The sequence below is a fragment of the Fukomys damarensis genome, unplaced genomic scaffold (assembly GCF_012274545.1).
Source record: "Fukomys damarensis isolate Sample0158 unplaced genomic scaffold, DMR_v1.0_HiC HiC_scaffold_21, whole genome shotgun sequence".
In the NCBI taxonomy this organism is placed as follows: domain Eukaryota; kingdom Metazoa; phylum Chordata; class Mammalia; order Rodentia; family Bathyergidae; genus Fukomys; species Fukomys damarensis.
The window spans coordinates 32,790,402-32,814,720 of NW_022900933.1; the positions used below are offsets into that span (position 1 = coordinate 32,790,402).

At 32.3% G+C, this 24,319-nt stretch overlaps 1 protein-coding gene across 1 annotated transcript in view; it reads left to right on the forward strand.

Annotated features, from left to right (window-relative positions):
* Positions 1-24,319, forward strand: part of Unc79 (unc-79 homolog, NALCN channel complex subunit) — a 211,737-nt gene that overhangs the window by 27,195 nt on the left and 160,223 nt on the right. Inside the window, exons 7-8 of the mRNA XM_033766768.1 lie at positions 3,711-3,766; positions 4,463-4,592. Of these exons, the coding sequence (XP_033622659.1) occupies positions 3,711-3,766; positions 4,463-4,592 (186 nt within the window). The remainder of the gene's footprint in view (positions 1-3,710; positions 3,767-4,462; positions 4,593-24,319) is intronic.

Genomic DNA, 24,319 nt, shown 5'->3' on the forward strand with positions numbered 1-24,319 from the left:
TGAGTTTATTGGTACATTTTAGGTATACAGTACAGTAGTTATACATTCATTTTTGGGATCTTGTTCCTTTACATGACAGGTCTTGGTTCTCATTTTTTCCCCTTGTCCCTGCCCTCCCTTCACCACTTCCTCCCCTCCCCATTTACAAACACTTTATTTCCATTTTTTCATTTTCTCCTATTTTTTTTCTTTCCCTTATTACCTTTCTCCTACCCTTCCCACTTTCCCTACACCTTTAGCCCTTTTCTTCCTATTTCACATTGTCAGTTATCTCATTAGGATCTTATGTACTATTATAGTTTGTTCACACCGGAGAAACTATTTGGTATTTACACATGTGTGCCTTATTTATTTCACTTAGGAGTATATCTTCAATATGTATCCATTTTCCTATGAATGAATCTAATTTCTCATTCTTTATGGCTGAATAATATTCCATTTTATAGGAAACCACATCTTCTTTATCCAGTTTCCAACTGATGGGCAAATGGGCTGTTTCCAAGTTTTAGCTATTACAAACTGTGCTGTTATAACTGTGCACATATATCACTGTGATATGATTCTTTTAATTCTTTTGGAAAAATACCCAGCAGAGGGATGGCTGGGTCAGATGGAACCTCTAGTCCCAGCTCTTTGAGGTATCTCCATATTGATTTCCATAGTGGTTGCACCAGTCTGCACTCCCACCAACAACAGAGAAGGGTTCCTTTCTCCCTACAACCCCACCAACATTTGTTATTGGTTGATTTCTTGATAGCAGCCATTCTTTGTAGGGTGAGGTGAAATCTCAGTGTTGTTTTCATCTGCATCTCTCGAATGACCAGTGATGTGGGACATTTTTTCATATATTTACTTGCTGCTTTTACTTCGTTGTCAGAGAAATGCCTGTTCATTTCAGATGCCCATTTTTGAATTGGGTCTTTATATTTGGGGGGGATGATTGTTTTGAGTTCTTTATATATTCTAGATAAGAGTCCTTTGTCTCAGGAGCAGCTGGTAAAAATTTTTTCCCACATCATAGGTTGTCTCTTAGTTTTGTTGATGGCTTCTTTTGCAGTACAGAAGCTTTTTAATAAGATGAGATTCCAGTTGTTGATTCTTTCTGCTGGTTCCCGTGCTACTGAGGATTTGTTCATAAAGCCTTTTCCTACACCAATGTCTTCCAGAGTTCTACCTAACTTGTCTTCTAGCAAGTTTAGTATTTCTGTTTTAAAATTTAGATTTTTAATCCACTTGGATTTTAATTTAGTGCATGGTGAAAGATAAGGGTCTAGTTTTAATCTTTGGCATGTTGAGATCCAGGTTTTTCAACACCATTTATTAAAGAGGCTATCTTTCCTCCAGTGGGGATGGTCAGCTCCTTTGTCAAAGATGAGGTAGCTGAGTACATCTGGAGTTGTCTTTGTGTCTTCCAGTCTGTTCCACTGATCCTCAGGTGTGTTTGTTTGCCAGTACCATGCTGTTTTTATCACAGTGGCTTTGTAGTATAGTTTCAAATTGGGAATTGTTATACCCGCTGCCATGTGTCTGTTGCCTAGGATGGCTTTTGCTATTCTAGGTCTCTTATGGTTCCCAATGAATTTTTGGATTCTTTTTTCTAGTTCTGTGAAATATAGTATTGGAATTTCAATTGGCATTGCATTGACTCTGTATAGCTTTTTTGGTAGTATGGCCATTTTCACTATGTTGATTCTTCCTACCCAGGAGCAGGGGATATCTTTCCATTTTCTTATATCCTCTTTGATATATTTTTTCAGAGTGCTGTAGTTTTCAGTGTAGAGGTCAAAAAAGAAAGTTTTAAAGATAGCTTCACAATTTTAGGGGTCTGTGACAATATCTTTGTGTTTCTGTTGGACTTCCCCACATATTTGTACCATGGCAGCCACAGTGGAGGGTATTTTATATAACCAGTCAGCATCCTTACAGGTCTCCAGGTAAGCCTCTTTCCTTTTATGTGTGTGTGAGAGAGAGAGAGAGAGAGAGAGAGAGAGAGGTCTCAGAAATTCCCCAGGAGATGCTCTCTTAGGTCTTCCTAGCCACGACTAGTCCCATATCCACCCTAGCTGCAAGAAGGTCTAGGAAAATTTGTGTGTTGTCCGATGACAAGGAAGGAAGTATTTTTTTTTCTTTTTATTGAGTTTATTGGTACAATCTATGTATACAATACAGTTACATTCATTATTGGGTTCCTGTACCTTTACATGATAGGTCTTGATTCTCATTTTTTCCCCTTGTCCCTGCCCTCCCTTCAGCCCCTCCTCCCCTCCCCATTTACAAACACTTTATTTCCATTTTTTTCAATTTCTCATATATTTTTCCTCTCCCTTATTACCTTTCCCCCACCCTTCCCACTTTCCCTACACCTTTAGCCCTTTACTTCCTATTTCACATTATTAATTATCTCATTAGGATCCTGTGTACTATTGTAGTTTGTTCACACCAGAGAAACTATTCGGTATTTCAGTTAAAGAAATCTCTGTATGAACATTAAAAATAGGGAATCCTAAAATAAAACTAAAAAGGAAAGTAAAAGAGAAAAGGCAATGTAAGATTAAAATAATTCTTAATTCTGAAGATGAAAATGGTCACTGAACATATTTAAATTGCTTCTTGCTCATGTAGCCTTATCTTATTCTTTTTTTTCATTATTAAGAGAATACTTTATTAGTTTCTGTAATCAAACTCACGTAGATATGATCTTACATATTTAATACAGCATGTTACCCCTGAACAAATGGAAAATATATTTATATAAAAAGACCAATAATAGCAGTATGTTATGCATCAATAGCAGCAACAGCTTCTCCAGGTTCTGCAGTCATCTGAACAAAATTATAGACATTCAGCACTTCCATTAAAAAAAAAGAAAAACAAAAGTATTATTGATAACGTTTGAGTAGCAACTGTAGTGTCCACCACAGGTGAAAGAATGGGTCCCAAAGGCATGATGCCTTTAAAATGGAGAGTGATCAGCAGAAATGAATGTTGCTGACAAGTCTAGAAAGATGCAGGCAGAAAAAGATCCAATAAATTGAATGACATAGAGGTCATTGGTAACTAAAATGAGACCGACTTCAGGGTCACAATGGAGCTAGAAGATAGATTAGGGAAAGTAGCAAATGTGCATCTAACTAGGATAAAAGCGTCTTTCTTCCTCAAGCGAAAACAGGCACATTGAGGGTTTGTTCTCGTGTAGCTTCTAAACGTTCCTCTGTAAGATGGAATAGATGATCAAATGGTAAGATTCCCATTCTCATTCCATCAGTGTGTCACTTTCTCTCTGTCCAAACTTAGGCAAGATTGAGGATGAAGTCTCTTTTTCCTTCAGCAACAAGCTCTTAGCATAATACTTGGTGAATAATTAACACTCAGTAAATATAAACTTTTATTGTGATCTTTTTTAGCTACTTTTCCTATGCATTTCTTGATTGTGCTGACACATGATTATGGTATTAAAATAAGTTTACTAAAGACTCTTCTTAATATGTCTTTTGTAAATATGATGTGTGAAATATTGTTCAAGGAATTTGGAAAAAAGCTTGACAAAGTCAAGGACTAATATGATTTTTGCAAAGTAGGAATCAAAGTGGATAAATAATTCCAATTTAATGATTAGAGTGAAAAGTCATACTAAAGTAGTTAATTATATCTCAAAGGATGTTTAATATGGTATTACATTTCAAATACAAATCGCATTTTCTTCCTTACAGTGTATCATTGTCAGTTACTGGAATGCCTCATGAAATATAAACAAGAAGTTTGGAAAGTAAGTTTTGGGTCAAATTTAAACCATACTCACTAGCTTATATAATATACATTATAGTTGTTATGTGGGTCGAATTTATCAATGTCTATTTTTTTGTGTCAGGGTCTATGCTTTTTACTTATCATTTAGAGCAGATACTAAACTTGGAGAACAGGCTGTTTTAGGGCTGGGAATGTATGAAGCCCTGGGTTCAATCCTCACTTAAAAAAAAAGAAATAACTGTTTTGATAGATAAAGTAATTAAATACATCTTATTCTTGGAATTAGGAAATTACATTGTATGGCAAATATTTTTAGTTTGAAAAATTGCTTGAGAATCTGTCTCCTTCCAAATAGAAGATATTATATGTTAAGAAGTACGATTAGGAAATTATTTTTAATGCAGTATTTGACATGCTGGTGTATGCTATTTTGAAAGATTTCTGTAACATTAATCAGATTAGAGATATTTAAAAAGTGTATTTTTAAACCCCCTCTTGGGGAATCATTTAAGAAGGACAAATAAACAAATAAATACTAAAAATAATGTTTTTTTTGTGGTCTATTCTGTGTAGCATGCCTGTATAATGAAATTCCAGGGAAATTGCTCACTTCAATCACTGTATAGGAATTTTCACTGCTCTGGTAATATTGAATGAGCAAGATTTATTTTCATTTGATGATGTTAAGTCAAAATATGCTTCCTGTTTCCTTTAGGATCTTTTGTATGTGATTGCCTATGGGCCTTCACAAGTGAAACCTCCAGCTGTGCAAATGCTTTTCCACTACTGGCCCAATTTAAAACCTCCTGGGGCAATAAGCGAGTACAGGGGGTTGCAGTACACAGGTAAGAAGAGAAGAGTCCTGTGAAGCCCCCTCTGTATTTCTCCTGTGCCACATTTGCCTTACCTGCCTTTAAAAAGGAATCTTGCTAGATTATATGTACTATGCCTTGGGACATTATCATACATCCTTTCTGAAACGAGGCAGTTTAAAAATAAACTAGCTAGCCAAGTGTGGTAGTCCCAGCTACTGTGAAAACTGAGGTTTAAGGAGCACTTGAACCAAGTTTGGGTCCAGTCTGGGGAGCAAAGAGAGACCCTATCACCTTAAAAAAATTAATGAACTAAAATCAGTTTCAGAAGTATCTATGACAACACAGTAAATTGCCTAAGTCCCTGTTCTATTTGCTATACAGCAAGCCTGTGATCTTAACTATTGCTAAGATAAATCTCTACAAAAGCGTGAGCTATAAGATTAATGTTGTGAATTTGCTAATCATTTAGCAAAAACCCCAACTGGCTAATTCTGCTTTGATAAGAGTTCCATCATTTTCATTGTTGCCATTTTATGCACTAAATAAAAATTAATGACCCTGATAACCTCATTGTTCAGGTAGAGTCAATGATTGATGAGTTTTGATATAATTAATCATAAAAAATAAATATTAAATTTAAATGTAATGACAGATATCTACCAAAAACTTTACAAAACCAACCAACTAACCCACTCACTCCATGTTCTAGGCTGGTGTTTATGTATTATATCAAAAACAAATCTTATGGCTAATGAGTTTCTGATGCTCCTATCCCTCCCCAACACATTGTATAACATTTTTCTGAAGACTAGAGGGACAAATATTTTTGCAATGTTAGCTTTTATTCAATTTATTGCAAGATTATATACTCATGTTCTGAGAATACACTTGTTGGCATCACTCATCTTTACAAAGGTGATTTGAGGCGGTTCTAAGGGGATTTAACTTATTTCAGGTGTCTGATTTGAATTTCTGATGAAAGATTTAAAGGCAGCTGTTAGAGATATTCATACTTATTGCTTGGATTTTCATGACTTTTGTGGGCTTATTCTACCCAGAATAGTAAGTGGCGACAATAATATTAATAAGACAATGAAGGTAAATTTAAATAAATTTTCTAAAGTTAAAATTTGGTGGCATTGGTATTTCATATCATTGATAGTAGAAAATGTTTCAGAGTTGCTAAGTGAGTAATTTGAATGTAAAATTGGCTGAAAGTTGGACACAATGTAATAAAAGATGAAACCACTGAAATAAAGATGTTCCTTTTCTCATTAGGTGTCTGAAATCAGTATGTGTGTGATTTCTGGATGGGAAATCCATATCAAATGAAATTTATTTACTTGATAACTAATGAGTAGCTACTGTGTGCCAAGTACTGTACTTTTTGTTCAGAATACAGTAGCTAACACAAAGCCAGACCTTGTGTGCTTAATACAATCTAGAAATGAAAGTTAATTCATTCTGTTCAACAGATATTTATGAGGTTTCTACTATTACCCAGGTATTATTCTTGGCACTGAAGTGTAGAATAAAACAGATGAGATCATTAACATCTTTTTTTTTTTTTTTATGTTGGAGGATCATTAACATCTTGAAGCTAACTTTCTAGTTGTGGGGAAAAGATCCAGACACTGCCTTCCAATGTAAGAAATGTTAAAATAGGGCAGGGGATTTAGCTCAGTGCTTCCACTACCTGCCTTGCAAGTGCAAGGCCCTGAGTTCGATTCCCAGTACAAAAAAAAAAAATAGAAGTGCTGAAGCAGGCAAATATAGAGAGAGCACATAGAAGAGTCTCGACTCTGATGGTAGGCACATTTGAGGAGTGCCATTTCTTAACGAAGGTTCTTGAGTGAGAGACATTTGATGTTTGAGCAGATACCAGTATTGCTATGCACACACCAGGTGTCAGAAGAGACTGAGCCATGAGTGGATAAAATGTGGATTGGAAACAAAAGGAACTGTATGGGTTTAGACATGGAGGCAGCAGCCAACTTGATGGTATTTAGGAAGTAGAAAAAGTCAAATACAGCCAGACAGTGGAGTGAGGAGAATAGCCGCAGCTAAGCAGAAGGGCTTGTAGGGCCTGTGGTAGAGTTTGGATTTAATCTAACAGCAAAGGAATCAGGAATATGTTTTAAGTGGAGAAACCATTTGATAAAATTTGCCTAATCACAGGATGCCAGAAACTCAGCATGCCTCTGGGAAGGGCCAGCTAAAGCTGTCTTCAGTAAACTGGCTTAACCTATTCCTATTAAAATTAGAGCAATTTTTAAATTTTCTCTTGGGCCATTTGGCCTAGATGTGGCTAAAGGTATTCATTCTTCAGTCCACCTTTGCAGTCACACATCCATGCTTCATTTTGTTTGTCACAGTGTTTAGAGCCTGCCAGACATTATTATAAGCACTGGGGAAGTAGCTCTCTTAGAATTCCCATTCTAGTAGACCATGGCGTTCTTTGTAGGAAATGAAAGATCATGGAAAATATCATTCTGGTCTGTTTATTGCTATTTATCCAGCATTACCTACTTGTCTGATATTGTTTATTATTTTATCTTATTTTTAAGCTTTAAAATATTTTATTGTCTTTTTTTTAGCTTTCTAGTTGAACACAATTTATGGACAAAGCACCATATTAGAATTTATAGACATTTTTTTCAGTTAATCTACACAAACAGTTTTATTTTAATTCTACAGATGATGAGTGGGACACAGAGTTTAAGTAACATGCCTGCATTCACAGATAATGACGGCACAGCTTGAATTTGAATACACATTTTCCTACTCTATCAGTGTGACATTACTTGTCAGTTCAGTTCTTTAATTAAATTTTAGCTGGTGCATGAGAATTTTTCTGCAGTTCATCTTTCAAAGAAGGGAATTTTTAGTAGTTACAAGGTACTGCAGTCTCAAATAATTTTTGTAATAAAATTATATAGTGACAGGACTTTATGGACTTGGAAGTTCAAAGGTGAAATTTTCTTAGGGATCAGAAACTTTTCCAGTGAGATATTTCCTTATTTATTTATTTAGTTTTTTTTTTTTTTTAGAAAGGGTCTCACTATGTAGTTGAGACTGACCTGGAACTCGCTATGTAGCCCAGGCTGGTCTCCAACTCACAGCGATCCTCCTGCCTCAGCCTTCCAAGTGCTGTGATTACAGGCGTGTGCCACCATGCCCAGCTTATTTCCTTTTTTTAAAAAAAAGCACATTTTACTTTTTTTTAAAAAGGAAAATTGCTTATGTATGGACAAAAATAAATGACCACCCAGAAATTTCTCACTGATTTTTTGATACATGTTTTATAGATAACATTGTATATAATTATACAAGTATCCCCTTATCTTTTGTTATAAAGACTCAAATACAGAAACATTTAAGGAATAATCCTGTAAACACACCTAGCTTTAATAATTGTTATTAATCCACTGTACTAGCTTTGCTAATGATTCACTATAATTTTAAATATACTTATATGTTTATAAATTATGTACTGCTTTTTAAGTACAGTTACCATGGGAATAATTACAGCTCATAAGAACATAAAAGAATGAGGATTTGATGATCTACAGTGTTTACCTCCTTTTGGTTTATTACTGTGTATCAACAACTACTCCAGTTATTTTGTTCATCAAATATGATTCTTATAGATATAAAATCGTAGTCATATTTTTTGTGTGATTATTTACATGTATACATGTATTTAACATAGGTTTTCTTCTGTTAAAATATGTAAAAATTTATATGAAGTTTATTGACAATGGAAACAGTAATTCTGTTGTTCTAAACAGCTCTGGTTCTGTAGGAAAGAAAGAAGTCATATAGCAATTTTCTTGTAACAATGTCTGAATTAGTAAATAATTTAGGTTTGTACCAAAGAAATTCATTAGTTACTGTTTAGTTTTGATTTGAATTATGGATCAAAAGACATAAGATGCAAATTTCTAAGAGACTTTTGCAAAAGTAAGAGAATAACTAAAGGTAGCACAAAATTAAACTTGATCTAGACTATATTACAAAATATAGGCTAACCTCACATTAATGGGTGGATTCTTGAATTGTATATTAGGTCTGTTGTTTTCTGTCATCACTTCCCCATTATTCCTTTCTTCACTTTTTATTAACTTGATTTTATATCTTATAGTTAAAAATATTAAAATTTTTTATTAGTGCCTTATATACATGCAGAAAAAAAAACACACATTGTATCTGTATGTGGAATACCTCCTGTCATGTGCTTCCTCTCAAGTGATTACCTCCTCCTTTCCAATACCAGAGATTAGTTTTGCTTGTTTTTGAATTTTATAGAAATTGAAGTAAACATTATTTAAGTGGGTGTGTTTTTGTGTTGTCCATAATGTTGAGGATAATTGTACTTCATGAATTTTTATTGCTATGTACAGTCTAGCAAGTGAATGTACCATAGTTCACCAGCCTTTCTACTATTAGTGGACATTGCATTGTTACCATTTTGGGCTGTTACACATAATGCTACCATGAACATTCTTCTGTATGTCTTTTGGTGCAGAAAATGCACACATTTTTTTGTGTGAATGAAATTATTGGATCAGAGGATGTACATATGTCTTTAATGGGTAATGGCAAACAGCTTTCCAAAGTACTTATATGAATTTGTACTCCCATTAGCAGAATATAAGAGTTTTTTTTTGCCTCATATTCCACATTTTGGGCCATACTCTTATTTTGTTAGCTTTTAAAACTTTAGCTGTTTTCAGGCATGTGTAGAAATACCTTATTGTAATTATAATTAGCCTTTCCCCTACTACAAATGAAATTGAAAACTTTTCCATGTTTATTAGTCATTTGGATACCCTTTTTATATAATCTTTGTCAGCTATGTTTGTTTCAATTTTTTTTTTTTTTTTTTTTGGGTGGGGGATTGAACTAGGGACCTTGTGCTTGTGAGGCAGGTGGTGGCACCACTGAGCTAAATCCCTGGTAGTTGCAAGTATTTTTTAATTTTTAATTCTCAATGATGTCTTTCATTAACTGAAGTTCTTCTTTCAACATAATCAGATTAACAATATTTTTCTTTATTTTTAGTTCTGTTTATTTTCTAATAAAATATTTCCCTACCCTAAAACTATGATGATAATTTTTGTTGTATTCTGTAATCTTTGCATTTTACCTTTTTGTTGTATCTGGCATAAATTTTTCTGTACAGCATGAGGTAATATTCATTTTTTATCTTATGGATAGCTAGTGGACATAATTTGTTGAAAATATTATTCTGTTCTTACTGTTTGTAAGTGCCATTTTTGGCATGAATCAAGTGTCTAAAGATAGTTCTGTCTCTGGCTTCATTTAGTTCAATCATTACATTTTCATTTTACTGATACTGTGTTTCAATTACCACACTTTCAAAATAAATTTTGATATTCAGGGGTGCATGTCCTCCCACCTTATGATGTTTCTCACTGCTTCTTTCTGTTATTTCTCTGCTTTTTTCTTTTCTTTCTCTTCCTTCAAGAATACCCTGACTGTTCCTAGCTCTTTATTTTTTATTGAGTTTATTGGTACTTTTTAAGTATACAGTACAGTTACATTCATCATTCGGATCTTGTACCTTTACATGACAGGTCTTGGTTCTCATTTTTCCCCATACACCTGCCCTCCCTTCACCTCCCCTATTTACAAAGACCTTGTTTCCATTTTTTCCTTTTGTCATATTTTTTCTTTTCCCTTATTTCCTTTCCCCTACCCTTCCCACTTCCCCTACACCTTTAGCCCTTTTCTTCCTATTTCACATTATCAGTTATACAATTTGTGTCTCATTTACACTTTTTAATTTTTCACACCAGTGAAACTATTTGGTATTTACAGATGTGTGTCTTATTTATTTCACTTAAGAGTATGGCCTCAATATGCATCCATTTTCCTATGAATAACTCTAGTTTCTCATTCTTTATGGCTGAGTAGTACTCCATTTTATAGAAAAACCACATCTTCTTTATCCAGTCTCCTACTGATGGGCAACTGGGCTGTTTCCAAGTTTTACCTGTTGCAAACTGTGCCACTATAAACATGAGTGTGCATATATCCCTGTGGTATGATTCTTTTAATTCTTTTGGGAAGATACCTAGCAGAGTGATAGCTGGGCCAAATGGAACCTCTAATCCTCGTTCTTTGATGTATCTCCATGTTTATTTCCACAGTGGTTGCACAAGTCTACACTCCCACCAATAATGGAGAAGGGTTGCTGTCTCTCCACAACCCCACCAACATTTGTTATTGGTTGATTTCTTGATAGCAGCCATTCTTTGTGGGGTGAGGTGGAATCTCAGTGTTGTTTTCATCTGCATCTCTCGAATGATCAGTGATGTGGAACATTTTTTCATATATTTACTTGCTGCTTTTACTTCTTTGTCTGAGAAATGTCTGTTCATTTCGGATGCCCATTTTTGAATCGGGTCTTTATATTTGGGAGGGCTGATTGTTTTGAGTTCTTTATATATCCTTGATAATAGTCCTTTGTCTGAGGAACAGCTGGTAAAAATTTTTTCCCACATTGTAGATTGTCTCTTAGTTCTGCTGATGGTTTCTTTTGAAGTACAGAAGCTTTTTAGTAAGTTGTTGATTCTATCTGCTAGTTCCCGTGCTACTGAGGATTTGTTCATAAAGTCTTTTCCTATGCCAATGTCTTCCAGAGTTCTGCCTAACTTACCTTCCAGCAAGTTTAATGTTTCTGTTTTAATATTTAGATCTTTAATCCATTTGGATTTTAATTTAGTGCGTGGTGAAAGATAAGGGTCTAATTTTAATCTTTGGCATGTTGAGATCCAGGTTTTCCAACACCATTTATTAAAGAGGCTATCTTTCCTCCACTGAGGATGGTCAGCTCCTTTGTCAAAGATGAGGTAGCAGCTTTCTCTTTATTTTTAGTTTTCCTTTTATTTTTAAGTTTTTTGGGCAGCTTTACTATGACATATTTAGTTATATTATTTCTACTTATCTTCTGGTGGGGGCCAGATGACATGTGAGACTTGATTTTTTTTGGTCAGTTTTAGAAGTTTATCAGTCATTATCTCTTTTTGTAGTGACAACAGTACTTTATTAAGGTATATTTTGTATATAGTGAGATATAGCCATGTGAGTTAATAGAACGTTTTTATCACCTCAGAAAATAATTCTGTGCCTCTTTTAATCAGCACATCCCTCTTCTACCCTTAGAAAACCACTTATCTTGTTAACATGTAATTCATGTATTCATGTAATTCAGATATACGTATAAATGGAGATCAAACAGTACTTAAGTGAGTGTGTGTGTGTGTGTGTGTGTGTGTGTGTGTGACCTTATTCAGTCAACCTATAACTAAGAGCTGTCCATTTTAAGGATAATAGTTCTTTATATTGCTAAGTAAGTTGTCTTAGCCCCTTTCCATCTCTAGGACAAAATACTGAACACTTATATCTTAAAGGAGGAGGTGTTTATTTTGGCTTCTATTTTCAGTCCATGGTTGCCTGGCTCTAGAGCAGAAACAAGATGGCAGAGAGACATAGTGGAGGAAAAGGTGCTCAATCTATGGCAATCAGAAAGCAGAGAGAAGGCAGGAGCCAGGGACAAGAGTATACCTCCAGTTCATGCCCCCAGTAATGAACAAACGTTTAACCAGGTCCCTTCCTAAAAGTGCTTTTAGCACCTCATGATCCAGTCACCTTTTGTACACATGAAAATTTTGGGAGGCATTTTAAAATCTAAACCATAAGTATTCCACTGAGTAAATGTACCACTGTTTATCAACCTTACTATTGATATTAATTTGGACTGTTTCCAGTTTTTGGCCAGTATTCTTATGGTAACACTGCTATGAAAATTTTCATCACAGAAGACTTTTGTGGAAATATCTATTTGTTACTTTTGGGTATATACTTAGAAGTGGAACTCCTGGGTCATAGAGTTTATAAGAATTTTGTTAACTCTTTAAAGAATTTTTAGTATTTGATATTTCAAACAACAATATAATGTAGAGCTCCAGTTGCTCTCCCATCAATTGTCAGTATTTATAATTTTAGCCACTGTGATGGGAATGTATTTCATTATGATTTTAATTACATTTCCTTGATAATGATGTTGAGCACATTTTTGTATACTTGTTGATCATTTGGATATCTTATTTTTGAAGTGCCTTATAAAGTCGTTTATCATTGTTTCTTAAAATTGTTGATATGTCATTGTTTTTTATGTACCCTAATATGAGTTGTTTATATATTGCAAATATTTTCTTCCAGTCTGAAACTTGCTATTTTATCTTCCCAACATGTCTTTTGATGGACATGGGTTTTTAATTTTGATAAGCTAAAATATATCTTCTTGCTTTTGTGTTTAGTGTTTTTCATGTCCTATTATGAACCTTTGCATTTTCCAAAGTTGTTAAGATGTTCTTCCAGAAGCTGTATAATTTTATCTTGCACATTATGCCTGTGATCTGTCTTTTTTTTTAAAGTGGATATGATTTATTTATCTCCATATGGATTGTTCTAACACCCTTTGTTGAAAAAATTATTTTTTGCTGTTTGAATTGTATTGGCCTCTTAGTTATTTGTTTGTAGGCATATTTCTGGACTCTTTCTGTTTTATTGATTTGTGTTTTTTATTAATTTTATTGGTACATTTAATGTATACAATATAATGACATTCATTGTTGGAAATTTGTATCTTTACATAATCAGTCTTGGTTCTTATTTTTTTCCCCATCCCCTGCCCTCCCTTCAACCCCTCCCTCCTTTCCTATCTACAAAGATTTTGTTTCCATTATTTTTCATTTTCTCATATTAATTCCATTCCCTTCTTTCCTGGTTTTATACAGTAAAAAATTGTTTTAAATACTTTCACTTTATAGTGTTGAAATCAGAGAGTTCAAGTCTTTAACTTTGTTCTTTTTCTTTGAACATCTTGGCTATTTTAGATCAACTTTCTGCCACAAATGATCTTACTGAGATTTTGATCTGGATTTTTATTAAATCTATGGTTCCCTTTGGAAAAATAGATCTCTTAGCACTATTTCTAGTCCATGATTGCAGTGTATTTCTTCTTTACTTAGATCTCTTGAATTTTCTCTCAGTCATGTTCTGTCCTTTTCAATGTAGAGTTTTTGCATTTTTTAAAAATCAAGGCCTAGATGTTTGATTTTTTGAAGCTACTGTGAATGATATAATCTTAAATTTTAATTTCTAATTTATTACTAGCATAAATAAATGTAATTAACTTTTTCATATTGATCCCATGATTTTCTTAAATTCAGTGATTAGTTCTAGTTATTGATTTGGATTTTCTGTAGGACAATGGTATTGTTTGTGCTTTCTTTTCAACTTTGTACCATTTATTTTCTTTCTTTGTTTCACTGTGTGGAACCTTCAGAACAGAATGTCTGATGAATAGAATTAGTAAGAATGGGTGATATTGCTTTGTTCCTAACTTTAGAGAACATGGTGTTTGCTATAAGGTTTTGTAGATATCCTTTGTATCAGTTTCAGAAAGTTTTCTTTTTATTTCCAGTTGTCCTAGAGATTTTATCTCAAATAGGCATTAAATTTGATAACATGTTTATATAAAAACAAGCAAAATTAAAGAAAAAGTGTGAAAGTTACGTTTATTATGCATTTCATTACATTCTTTATTTTTATTTTGTGAAGTTTTATTTTCTTGTTATTTTTTCTACTTTTGGGAGGGGTAGAAGCTTAGATTTTTAATTTCTGATGTTATAAATTTTCTAGTTATTCACTTAAAATCACTAATCTCTCTCTAAGCTCTATATTAAGCTGTACCTATAAATTTTGGGATGTTATGTTTTTATTAAGGTTCATTTCCTAGATTAAAATTTTTTCACTGTTATGTGTTCCATTGCCTGCATTTTTAAGAGGAGTGTTTTAACTTTACAAATATTTGAATTCTAGTTATCTTTTTATTTTGATTTCTATTGTAATTCCATTGTAATCAGTGAGTACTGATTTTCTCATTTAACGACATTAAAATGTCAATTTATTGTTCCTCGTAGGACATTGTACATTACTATTCTAACACTTTTGAATGCAGTGTGTTATTTTTCTCTGCCTCTGTTTAAGATTTTTCCTTTTTTTGGTATTTAGTAGTTTTATTTTGACCTGCTTAAGTGTGGTGGTCTTTTCATTTACTCTTCTTGGAGTTTTCAAGTTTTTTGAATTTGTAGTTTCATATTCATTTCCAGTATTGGAATTTTTTAAAAGTTATTCTATCCAGGTACTTATTCTGGCCCTTTCTTATTTCTTCTCTCTATTTGGGACTTTAAAAACACTCAGTCAGTATTGTCTCAAAGGTCTCAGGAGCTCCATTCCTTTTGAAAAAAATATTTTTCTGGATTTTATTTTGAATTTATATTAACTTGTCTTCTAGTTCACCAACTTTCTTCTGCTATGTTTAATGTTTTAAAACCTCCGTCCAATGAGTTATACATTTAGTATATTCTGTGTTTTTTAGTGCTAGAATTTTATTTTAGTTTTTTATAGTTTTCATTTCTCTATTGAAATTTCCAACTTAGCAATCCATTTAAAGTACTTATTTAAAAATTTTTTTCCTAACCAAATGAATCTAAGTCTATTTGTTTCTTTAGACTATTTTTTTTTCTTTTTAATGTGTATCACATTTTCTAGCCCTTTCACATGCCTTGTAAAATTTTTATTATGTGATGGACATTGAAAAGAATATATTGTAGAGACCCTGGACGATTTATTCTTCTAAAAAGCAATGAACTTTGTATTTGCTGGAGGGAAGTTTCCAGTGCATCACTTTTTTCTTTTAAGGCTTAGTTTTATATTTTGTCAAGCCAAATATATTCCAGTTTGCCTTTAATCCTATTAAAGGTATACCTATGTAAGCACTATCTTTAAAACTTGTGGTATGTGGCAAAAACAATGCTTATGAGAGAAATTTATAGCATTAAAGGTATAGATTAGAAAGAAAAAAGATCTAGAATCACTAACATAAGCTTCTACATTTTAAGGCTGAACAAAGAAGAGCAATTCAAGCTTAAATTAAGAAGAAAAATATAATAAAGCCTAGAGAAGAATTTAGTGAAATTTAAAATACATAAACAATAGAGAAAATATTTTCAGCAGTGGAATGTATATATGTCAAGTTAGGTGGAGTTTAAAAGTGTTTCTACTCCTTCACAGATGAAAGTAAACTCTGCTTCACTGTGCAAAAATATGCACTTAATGGTTTATTGTTTCCTGGCATTTAGAATTATAGAGGAGGAATTTTAAGCCAGTGTGATTTTTATTTTAAGACCCATTTTGATTTTCTTGGTTCTTGAAGACTTGTTTATTTATTTTTAAAGTTTTCACCACTATTTCTAAGTATGACTATCTTTTCTTTGAATTTCGTGAATATAAAGAACACTTTTAATCTGTAAATTTAGGTCCTTTAAATTTTTTTTCAGGAATTTTCTCTCATTAATAAAGTATTAAATTACTGTTTTCTTCCAGTTGTTTTGGTGTATTTATCTGGAATACTTCTAGCTCTTAGGTCAGATTTTCATTTTTTGTGTTCTTTAGCAGTTATAACAACTGTTTTTTATATATTTGTCTTTTTCTCTATTAGCATCTCAGGTTGGCTTACACTGTTATTTATTAGATTTTCACTCAAAGAATCAACTCTATTTATTGTTTTCAGTGAGTTTCTAATTTTGCTATTTCATTTTAGCTTGCTTACATTTACTATGTATCATATCCAGTTCCAGTTTTAGTCCATTCTGTTAATTTCACATCTGACTCTCAGTTTATATGACTTTCTGTTCCTATGTTTTTGTTGTTGTTGGTGGTTTTAAATATTTTTAAAATAAGTCTTTTTATTTTTTGAAACAGGGTCTCACTCTGTAGTTCAGGCTGAACTTGTGATCTCCCTACCTCAGCCTCTCAAGGACTGGGATGACAAGTGTGTGTCACCATGCTTGTCTCTAGTCTTATTTTTATAGAGGCTATGTGGTCCTGCATTATATTGCTGATTCCACATGATTCATGGAGCAGATCATTTTTAAACATATTTCTTTTCAGTATGATATTTCTTTTCCTTGAATTATCTTTTTGGTCACTCTTTCATTTTCCCCTTTAAAATAGATTGTATTATGGTATAATTTTTATGTAACAAAGCAACCCATGTTAAGTTTATAGTTTGATACATGTTAAGTGATAGTTTGTATAGTTTGATATAATTTGATATGAAGTATCATTAATATAATCAATACCGTATTCAAAATGTAGAATATTTCCATCACTCCGCAAAGCTTTCTTGTTTCTAGCAGTTCACCACATTTTCTATCACAAACTGCTGATCTTATTTTTGTCATTGTAGTTTAGTTTATCTGCTCTAGGATTTTATGTGAATGGACTCATCACTAAACAATTTTCTTTTTATTTTTGTGTATTTTATTTAGTATAATGTTTCTTCATTTATTGATGTTTGTATAAATTTCTAACAGTATAGCACTCCATCATATGGATTCCATTGTATCAATACCTTATAATTAATTACTCACTTTTTGATGAAGATTTTTGGTGATTAGGACTAAAGATATAAAAGGTTTTTTTTATAGATACACATTTAATTTTCTTGATGAACACATAGCATTGGAAATATGAGATTATATAGTAATTGTATGTTCAATATTATTAGAGTTTTCTAAACAGTTTTCAAATGTGACTGTAACCTTTTACATCTCCTCCAGCAATGTATGAGAGTTCTAGTGGTTCTACATTGCTGTTGACACTTGAGATTGTCAGTCTTCTAATATTAGGCTTTTTGGTCATGGAGCAGTATAACGTTGTTTAACTTTCTCTCTTTGGTGAATAATGGTAATGAATATCTTTGTGGGTCCTTGCTGGCTATTTCTATATGCTTTTATATTTAGAATTCCCAGTGAAACTTTTTTTTGGGGGAGTGACTGAGGTGCTCATCATATTTTTTATGTTTAAAATATACAACTTTTGTCAGTATATTGTGAATGTGGCTTTCCTCTTTAGCTATTTCAAAAAGAATATTTTAATATTGATAAAAATTTATCAATATTATATTTGTTCTTTTGTCTATACTAAGGTTGTAAAAAATTCATTTGCGCTTCTAGAAGTTTTATAATTTAAGATTTTATGTTTAAGCATATAATCTGTTTGGAACTGATTTTTATGTATAATATGAAGAAAGCATTGAATCCCTGTCTAAAGAAATGTAGTTGTTCCAGTTTGATTTGTTGAAAACTTATGTTTCACATTAAATTCACCTTGATTGTTTAAATAATTGACCATCTTACATTTGTGGTTATGTTTCTAGACTTTCATAATGCTTAAAAAAATCAGATTGAGGAAGTTTCCTTCTAGTTCGTTTGCTTAAAATTTTAATAGGGAATAAATGTCAATTTAGGGGGGCACATATATTTTCTTTCTAGTGAGATAATCATATGATTTCCTCCCTTTATTGTTAATGCAGTAAATTACATTGACTTGCTATACACTGTTAAACCAGCCTTGCATTCCAAGGGTAAACTCCATGTTGACATGCTGTATTAAATTGTCATATTTAATTTACTAGATTTGTTAAATGTTCTTGCTCATACCTTTATGAAGCATATTTATATAATTGCAATGTTTCATGTGGCCTTGTTTACAGGTAATAACCTCATAATATGAGTTGAAAAGTATCTTTTCATGTTCTGTTTCTTGAATTTATGTAAAGTTTATTTATTTAATGGTTACTAGAATTCTTTAGTGAAGTCATCTGGACTTATGATTTTCTTTGTAGGAGGGTCTTGTATTATGAATTTAATTTCTTTAGTCATTATAAGGCTCTTAGATTTTGTAGTTTTTATTGAGTCATATTTTCAGTATGCATCTTTTGAAGTACACAAGCATTTAACACAATTTATTAAATTTATTACCATGTCTTTAGGATCTGTATTGATTCCTTTTATTCTTAATATTCTTGATGAGCCTGGCTACAGGGCTTATCAATTTTATTGAATTTTCCAGAAAGTTAGCTTTTTGTTTTATTGATTTTTCACTATTAGTTTTCAGTTTTTAACTTTAATAATTACTGTTTCTTTTTTATTTCTTTCCTTCCATTGACATTGCACTTCACTTGTTTTTTATTCTGTTTTTTTTAAGGATGTAGCATAAATCATTTTTTAGATATTTTAGATTTTCTAATATAAGGATTCAAAGCTATAAACTTCCATGAAATCATTGTTTTAGTTTCATCCCACAAATTTGTATGTATATTATATTTTAGCATAGGATATTTTTAACATTCTTTGTGATTTTTTTTCCTTTGATTTATGAATTTATTAGAGGTATTTTTTAAATGTGCAAGTATTTGGTGAAATCGGTTACTAGTTTAATTTCATTCTCATCAGAACATATTGTGTGATGTGGATCCATTTAAATTTTTCAGGTTTTTGAACTAGAATATTGTCTGTATTACTAAATATTACATGATTATTGAGAATGTGTTTTACGCAGTGTTTGTGTGGTTAGTTTTGTTTTTAACATTTAAATTGTTTGAGAGTGTTATTCAGGTTTTAATGATATTACTGCTTTTTTATCAGTTACTGCTTGTGTTATCAATTACTTGTTTCATCAATTACTGAGAGGAAATTATTGAATTTTACAACAGTAGTTTTGAGCTTCTCTCTTCAGTTCTATTAGTTTATCCTTATGATTATTGTATCTTCTTGATCAATTGGCCCTTTTATCTTCATGAAATATCTTTCTTTTTTCTGGTAATATCTTTGTCTTAGAGCTTACTTATCTTGTATTTATAAAGATTTCAGCTTTCTTTTCTTTTAATCTAATAAAAGTAGATACTAATAAAGAAAACATTAAAAAACACTTATATGAAAATATAAAACAATGTCATAACAAAATAGAGAATAACAGTGGTTAGTATACTGTGTATCGTGATCTCAAAAGAATGGCAAAATGTTACTCAGAATATCAGAAATAGACAAAAAGAGTTGAACAAAGAAGAAACAAAGGGACAAAACTTTCTTTTAAATGAACAGAAAGTAGCATGATGTAGCTTTTTCTGTTTATTACTTATCTGTTTATATTTCAAATGCTTTTCATAAGTAGCATATAACTAAGGCATGCTTTTTGATAAAATTTATTAGACAACATCTGCCTTTTAGACTACCTCCATGTAATGTACTTATTGTTTAAACAATTTGCATTTAATGTAATTGCTGATATGGTTGGGTTTCATTCTTTGACTTTGTACTTGTTTTATTTGTTGCACCTAGTTTTTATTTGTTTTTTATATCTTTCCTTCTTTTGGATTAATTTTTAGTATCCAATTTTATCTCCATATTGGATTAACTTTCCCTTTTTAAAAAATTGCTTGAAGGCTTACAGAATATACCTTTAACATCATAGTCTATCTTCAAATAATATTATACCAATCAATATTCTAATGTAATAATTCTATGTATTTTCATTGTCTCCATCATCCATTTTAATTTTTTTTGCGGTACTGGGGATTGAAATCAATACCTTGCACTTGTAAGGCAGGTGCCACACCACTGAGCTAAATCCCCTGCCCTCATTTAAAATTTTTTGAAACAGGATCTTACTATATAGTTCAGGCTGACCTTGAACTCACTGTGTAGCCCACGCTAGCCTTGAAGTTGTGGCAGTCTTCCTGCTTCAACCTCTTAAGTGCTGGGATTATAGGCATGTGCAACCAGGTCCAACCTTCCTTTTTATTCTTGTTATCAAACATTACACACACACACACACACACACACACACACACACACAGTTAGCCTCATAATACATTGCTATTATTTTTGTTTTCAATATTCAGTCATCTTTTAAAAACATGTTAATATGAGTAAAAATATTTTTTGTAGTTATTTACCATATTTGCTATGTCTTGCCTTTGCATTGGCCCAAGCTTCTATATAGTATCATTTACTTTTAGCTTGAAAGATTTCCTTTACAATTTCCTTCACAATTTCTTTACAATTGCCAGCCGGCAATTAATTCTATTATCTAGTGTTTGTCTTCAAATAACTTTTATTTAATATTCATTTATGAAGGATATTTTCACTGGGTGTAGAATTCTAGGTTGACAGTTTTTTTCTTTCAGCCTGTTAAAGATGTCGTTCCATTGTCTTCTGGCTTGCATTGTTTCTGACAAGAAATCAACGATCATTCTTATCTTTGTTCCCCTGTAAGTAATGTGTCTTTTTTGTTTGGTTTTGTTTTGTTTCCTGGCTGCTTTTAGATTTTCTCCTTACTATTACTTTTCATCAATATGATTCTAATGAGTTTTGGTGTGATTTTCCTTGCTTTTATCTTCCCTGTGACTTATTGAGCTCTTTGGATCTGTGGGTTCATAGTTTCAATCAGTATCAAATAAATTTGGCTAGTATTTCTTCAAATATATCCCCCTTGTGATCTTTTTGTGATTTTAATATATTTTATACTCCCCCCAAATTTTCCACAGCTCATTGAAGCTGTTTTTCTTTCGGTACTCCACTGTGAGTTGTTCCTATTATGTCTCCTAATTACCTGATCATTTATTTTGCATTATCTAATAGCTGTTTAGCCTATTCAGTGAATTTTAAATTTAAGATATTGCATTTTTATTTTTAGAAGTTTTGTTTCTTTTATTATATCTTTCATGTTTGTCCTCATGTTCATAATTATGTTTTCCTTCAAATATATTTATAATTACTATTTAATAGTTATTGTTTGCTAACTGCTTCATCTCTGTAATTTCTGGGTATGTTTTGTCAATTTTTTCCTGTTTCTGAGTAGCATTTTCTTACTTTCCAAATATCATATATTTGACTGGATGCTGGATTTCATGAATATTACATTGTTGAATACCTGGACTTTTTCCCATTAAAATATGTTAGTGTTTGTTTTATTTGTTGGTTTTCCATTAAAGTGTGTTGGAGTTTCTAGTTAATCAGCTTGACCTTTCCAAGGCTTGTTCTTAATTTTGTCAACATAAGTTTAGGTTGGTCTTCCTCTGTTAATTTAGTTCTGTTTCTAAGATATAACCCTCCTTGAGTATCTGTTGTATGCCCCAGGTGTTAAATGAGTTTTTGTCATTCTGGCTGGTTGGAACTTGAACATCTCCTAGCCATATATGGACACTAGAAATTGTTTAGCTTATAGGTCCCCTGTAGTTGTTCTGTAATCCTTCCTTATGAAGTTTTACCTTACATATGTTTAGCATATTTAAAGCCAAAGACTCAAAATTAACCCTACTCCTATTTTCTTAGTGCTCTATCTAACAAATTCCAGCTATCTTGCATCTTTTATCCCAACTTTTCTCCTCTTAACTCAACAAAATTACCCTACTTTGCATATCTTTCTCTTTCTTGGATCAAGGCTGGAGTTGCTTTTACAAAGAAAACTAGGGTGTTTGTGGGGCTGCCTACATTATTTCTCTACTGTCAAAAAACACTAACTTACACTATCTGTAGTTTAATTTTTCAAAAACAGTTGTTGTTGTTGTTGTTATTTTCAGTTTTTCTAGTTACTTATGGTAGGAATGCAAGACTAATACCAACTGTGCCATCATAATTCAAAGAAGAATAGGGTCGGTCATGTTTTTGTGCTCTCTTTTGTTGTTATATTTGAATGGAGTTCTATCGTGACTATATTTGCCACATAATAAGGCATGTAGATTGTCTTTATATCAGAACCAATTTTAGTACTTTTCCCAATTACAAATTGTATTCTGTCCTCAGAGATTTTTTATTCAGTACATCTAGCATCTAGACATCATATTTCAAAACATCGACAGTGATTTTTTTTCTCATTGAGTTTATTGGTACATTTTAGGTATACAGTACAGTTGCATTCATCATAGGTTCTTGTACCTTTACATGACAGGTCTTGGTTCTCATTTTTTCCCCTTATCCCTGCCCTCCCTACACCCCCTCCTCCCTTCCCTATTTACAAATACTTTATTCCCATTTTCTCATTTTTTTCCTTTTCCCTTATTACCTTTCCCCTACCTTCCAATTTCCCCTATGCCTTTAGCCCTTTTCTTCCTATTTTACATTGTCAATTATATCATTAGGATCTTATGTACCATTATAGTTTTTCACACCAGAGTACAAGTGATTTTTGACACACTATAGAATTTAAGAATCACTGCTCTAGTAAGCTTAAATCTAGTGTGGTTTTGATAATTTAAGCAGAGCATCCCACAGTCTTTTCTTATCTTAGTGATACATGGTAATAATGGAAGAAAAAGTGAGAGGAATTAGACCTATATATTCCCACTAGTCACACACAAAGCAGTAATTTCTGGCAGAACAGAAGTCTTTAGAGCCCTGATCTAGTGCTGTGGCACTGGTTTGTTTGCACCAGTGCCATAACAGCTGTTATGTATTTTGAATATTACTTATGTCTATAAGTATCAAGGACTTACTACTATTTAGAAGTCAGTCTGCAAACATTCTCGTAATACACTGATTCAGAAACGGTTCACTGGTTTCATCTTTTGTGGCAACTATATTTAGATCAATCGTTACTGCTCAGAACTTTGTTTTGACCAGTTATAAACTCAGAAGGAAGGGATGCTGTAAAGGATTAGTTTTGTATGTCATGAGTTTGGGATTGGAGGAATGTGGCACATATTCCATATACTTGCAACTCAAGTATAGGTTAAAAGGCAGTTTTTTTCTTTAAATTTCTCTTTTTGCACAATAAAAACTGCTGCCTTTCTTTGTAGTCATCTTGACTTAAAAATATATGGGAAACAAACTTGACAGTTATGCAATATGTATATTTAAATTATTTCTTCATTCATCCATTCATTTACTCATTCCTTTTTTCATCTAAAAATATAATCAATATTATTAGAGTACTGGTCTCTGATCTATACTTGTTTTCTTTTTATATAAATTGATTTGTTGTCCTGGAAAATTAGAATATGACAGTTTAGAAAGATGTGCTACTTTAAAGTATATAAACCTATTACCTTTTTTAAAGTGATGGAATATTGTTAGTTAAGTAACATGGTATTTGCACAACATAATAGTCTAGACGATGTGATTTCATGCTGGTTTATTCCAGGTCACTTGATTCTTTTCCTTATTATACTGTCTGTATACTGAGTTAAAGAGTTGGATAATAGTTATCTGCAAACTAGCAGAGATTTAGTATTTGGGTTACATGTGTGACTAAGTTTCATTCGGGCACGAAACTCATCTTTCCCATTTTCACATATGATGGGGTGGAGTGGGAAGTGGGATATTTTTGGAGTTTCAGTTATTATAAATTTGAAATGCTTCCTGATTCCAGAAATATAGGATGATTGATATAATATACTACAGTGAAAAGAGCAGAATGCCAGAGACTAAAGGATAGAGGTTCTAGTCCCAAGTTATAGTTAATAATTCTGTGTCCACATTGAGCTTCACAACCTTTTAAACTTTAATTTTGTCTTGTCTGCAGTGAGAGTAATACTCCAATGTATCTACCCCACAGAGTCATTGGGGAGTGAAGTGAAAATATAATCATAAAAATCTGTGATAACTTATTAGTGCTATCACACTGTGAGGTGATATGGTACTACGTATACTGTCATATACTGGCTTTCTTTCCCTGGAAAAATGCTGGAACTATGATGCCTCTGCCTGATTTTAAAACCTTTTATAGATTATAAAAGGCATTTATGTTAGGGAATAATGACAATTTCATTTAGGTAAAAAGAAAATAGTGAAATGTCTGCTGTGTTTTCACCGAGG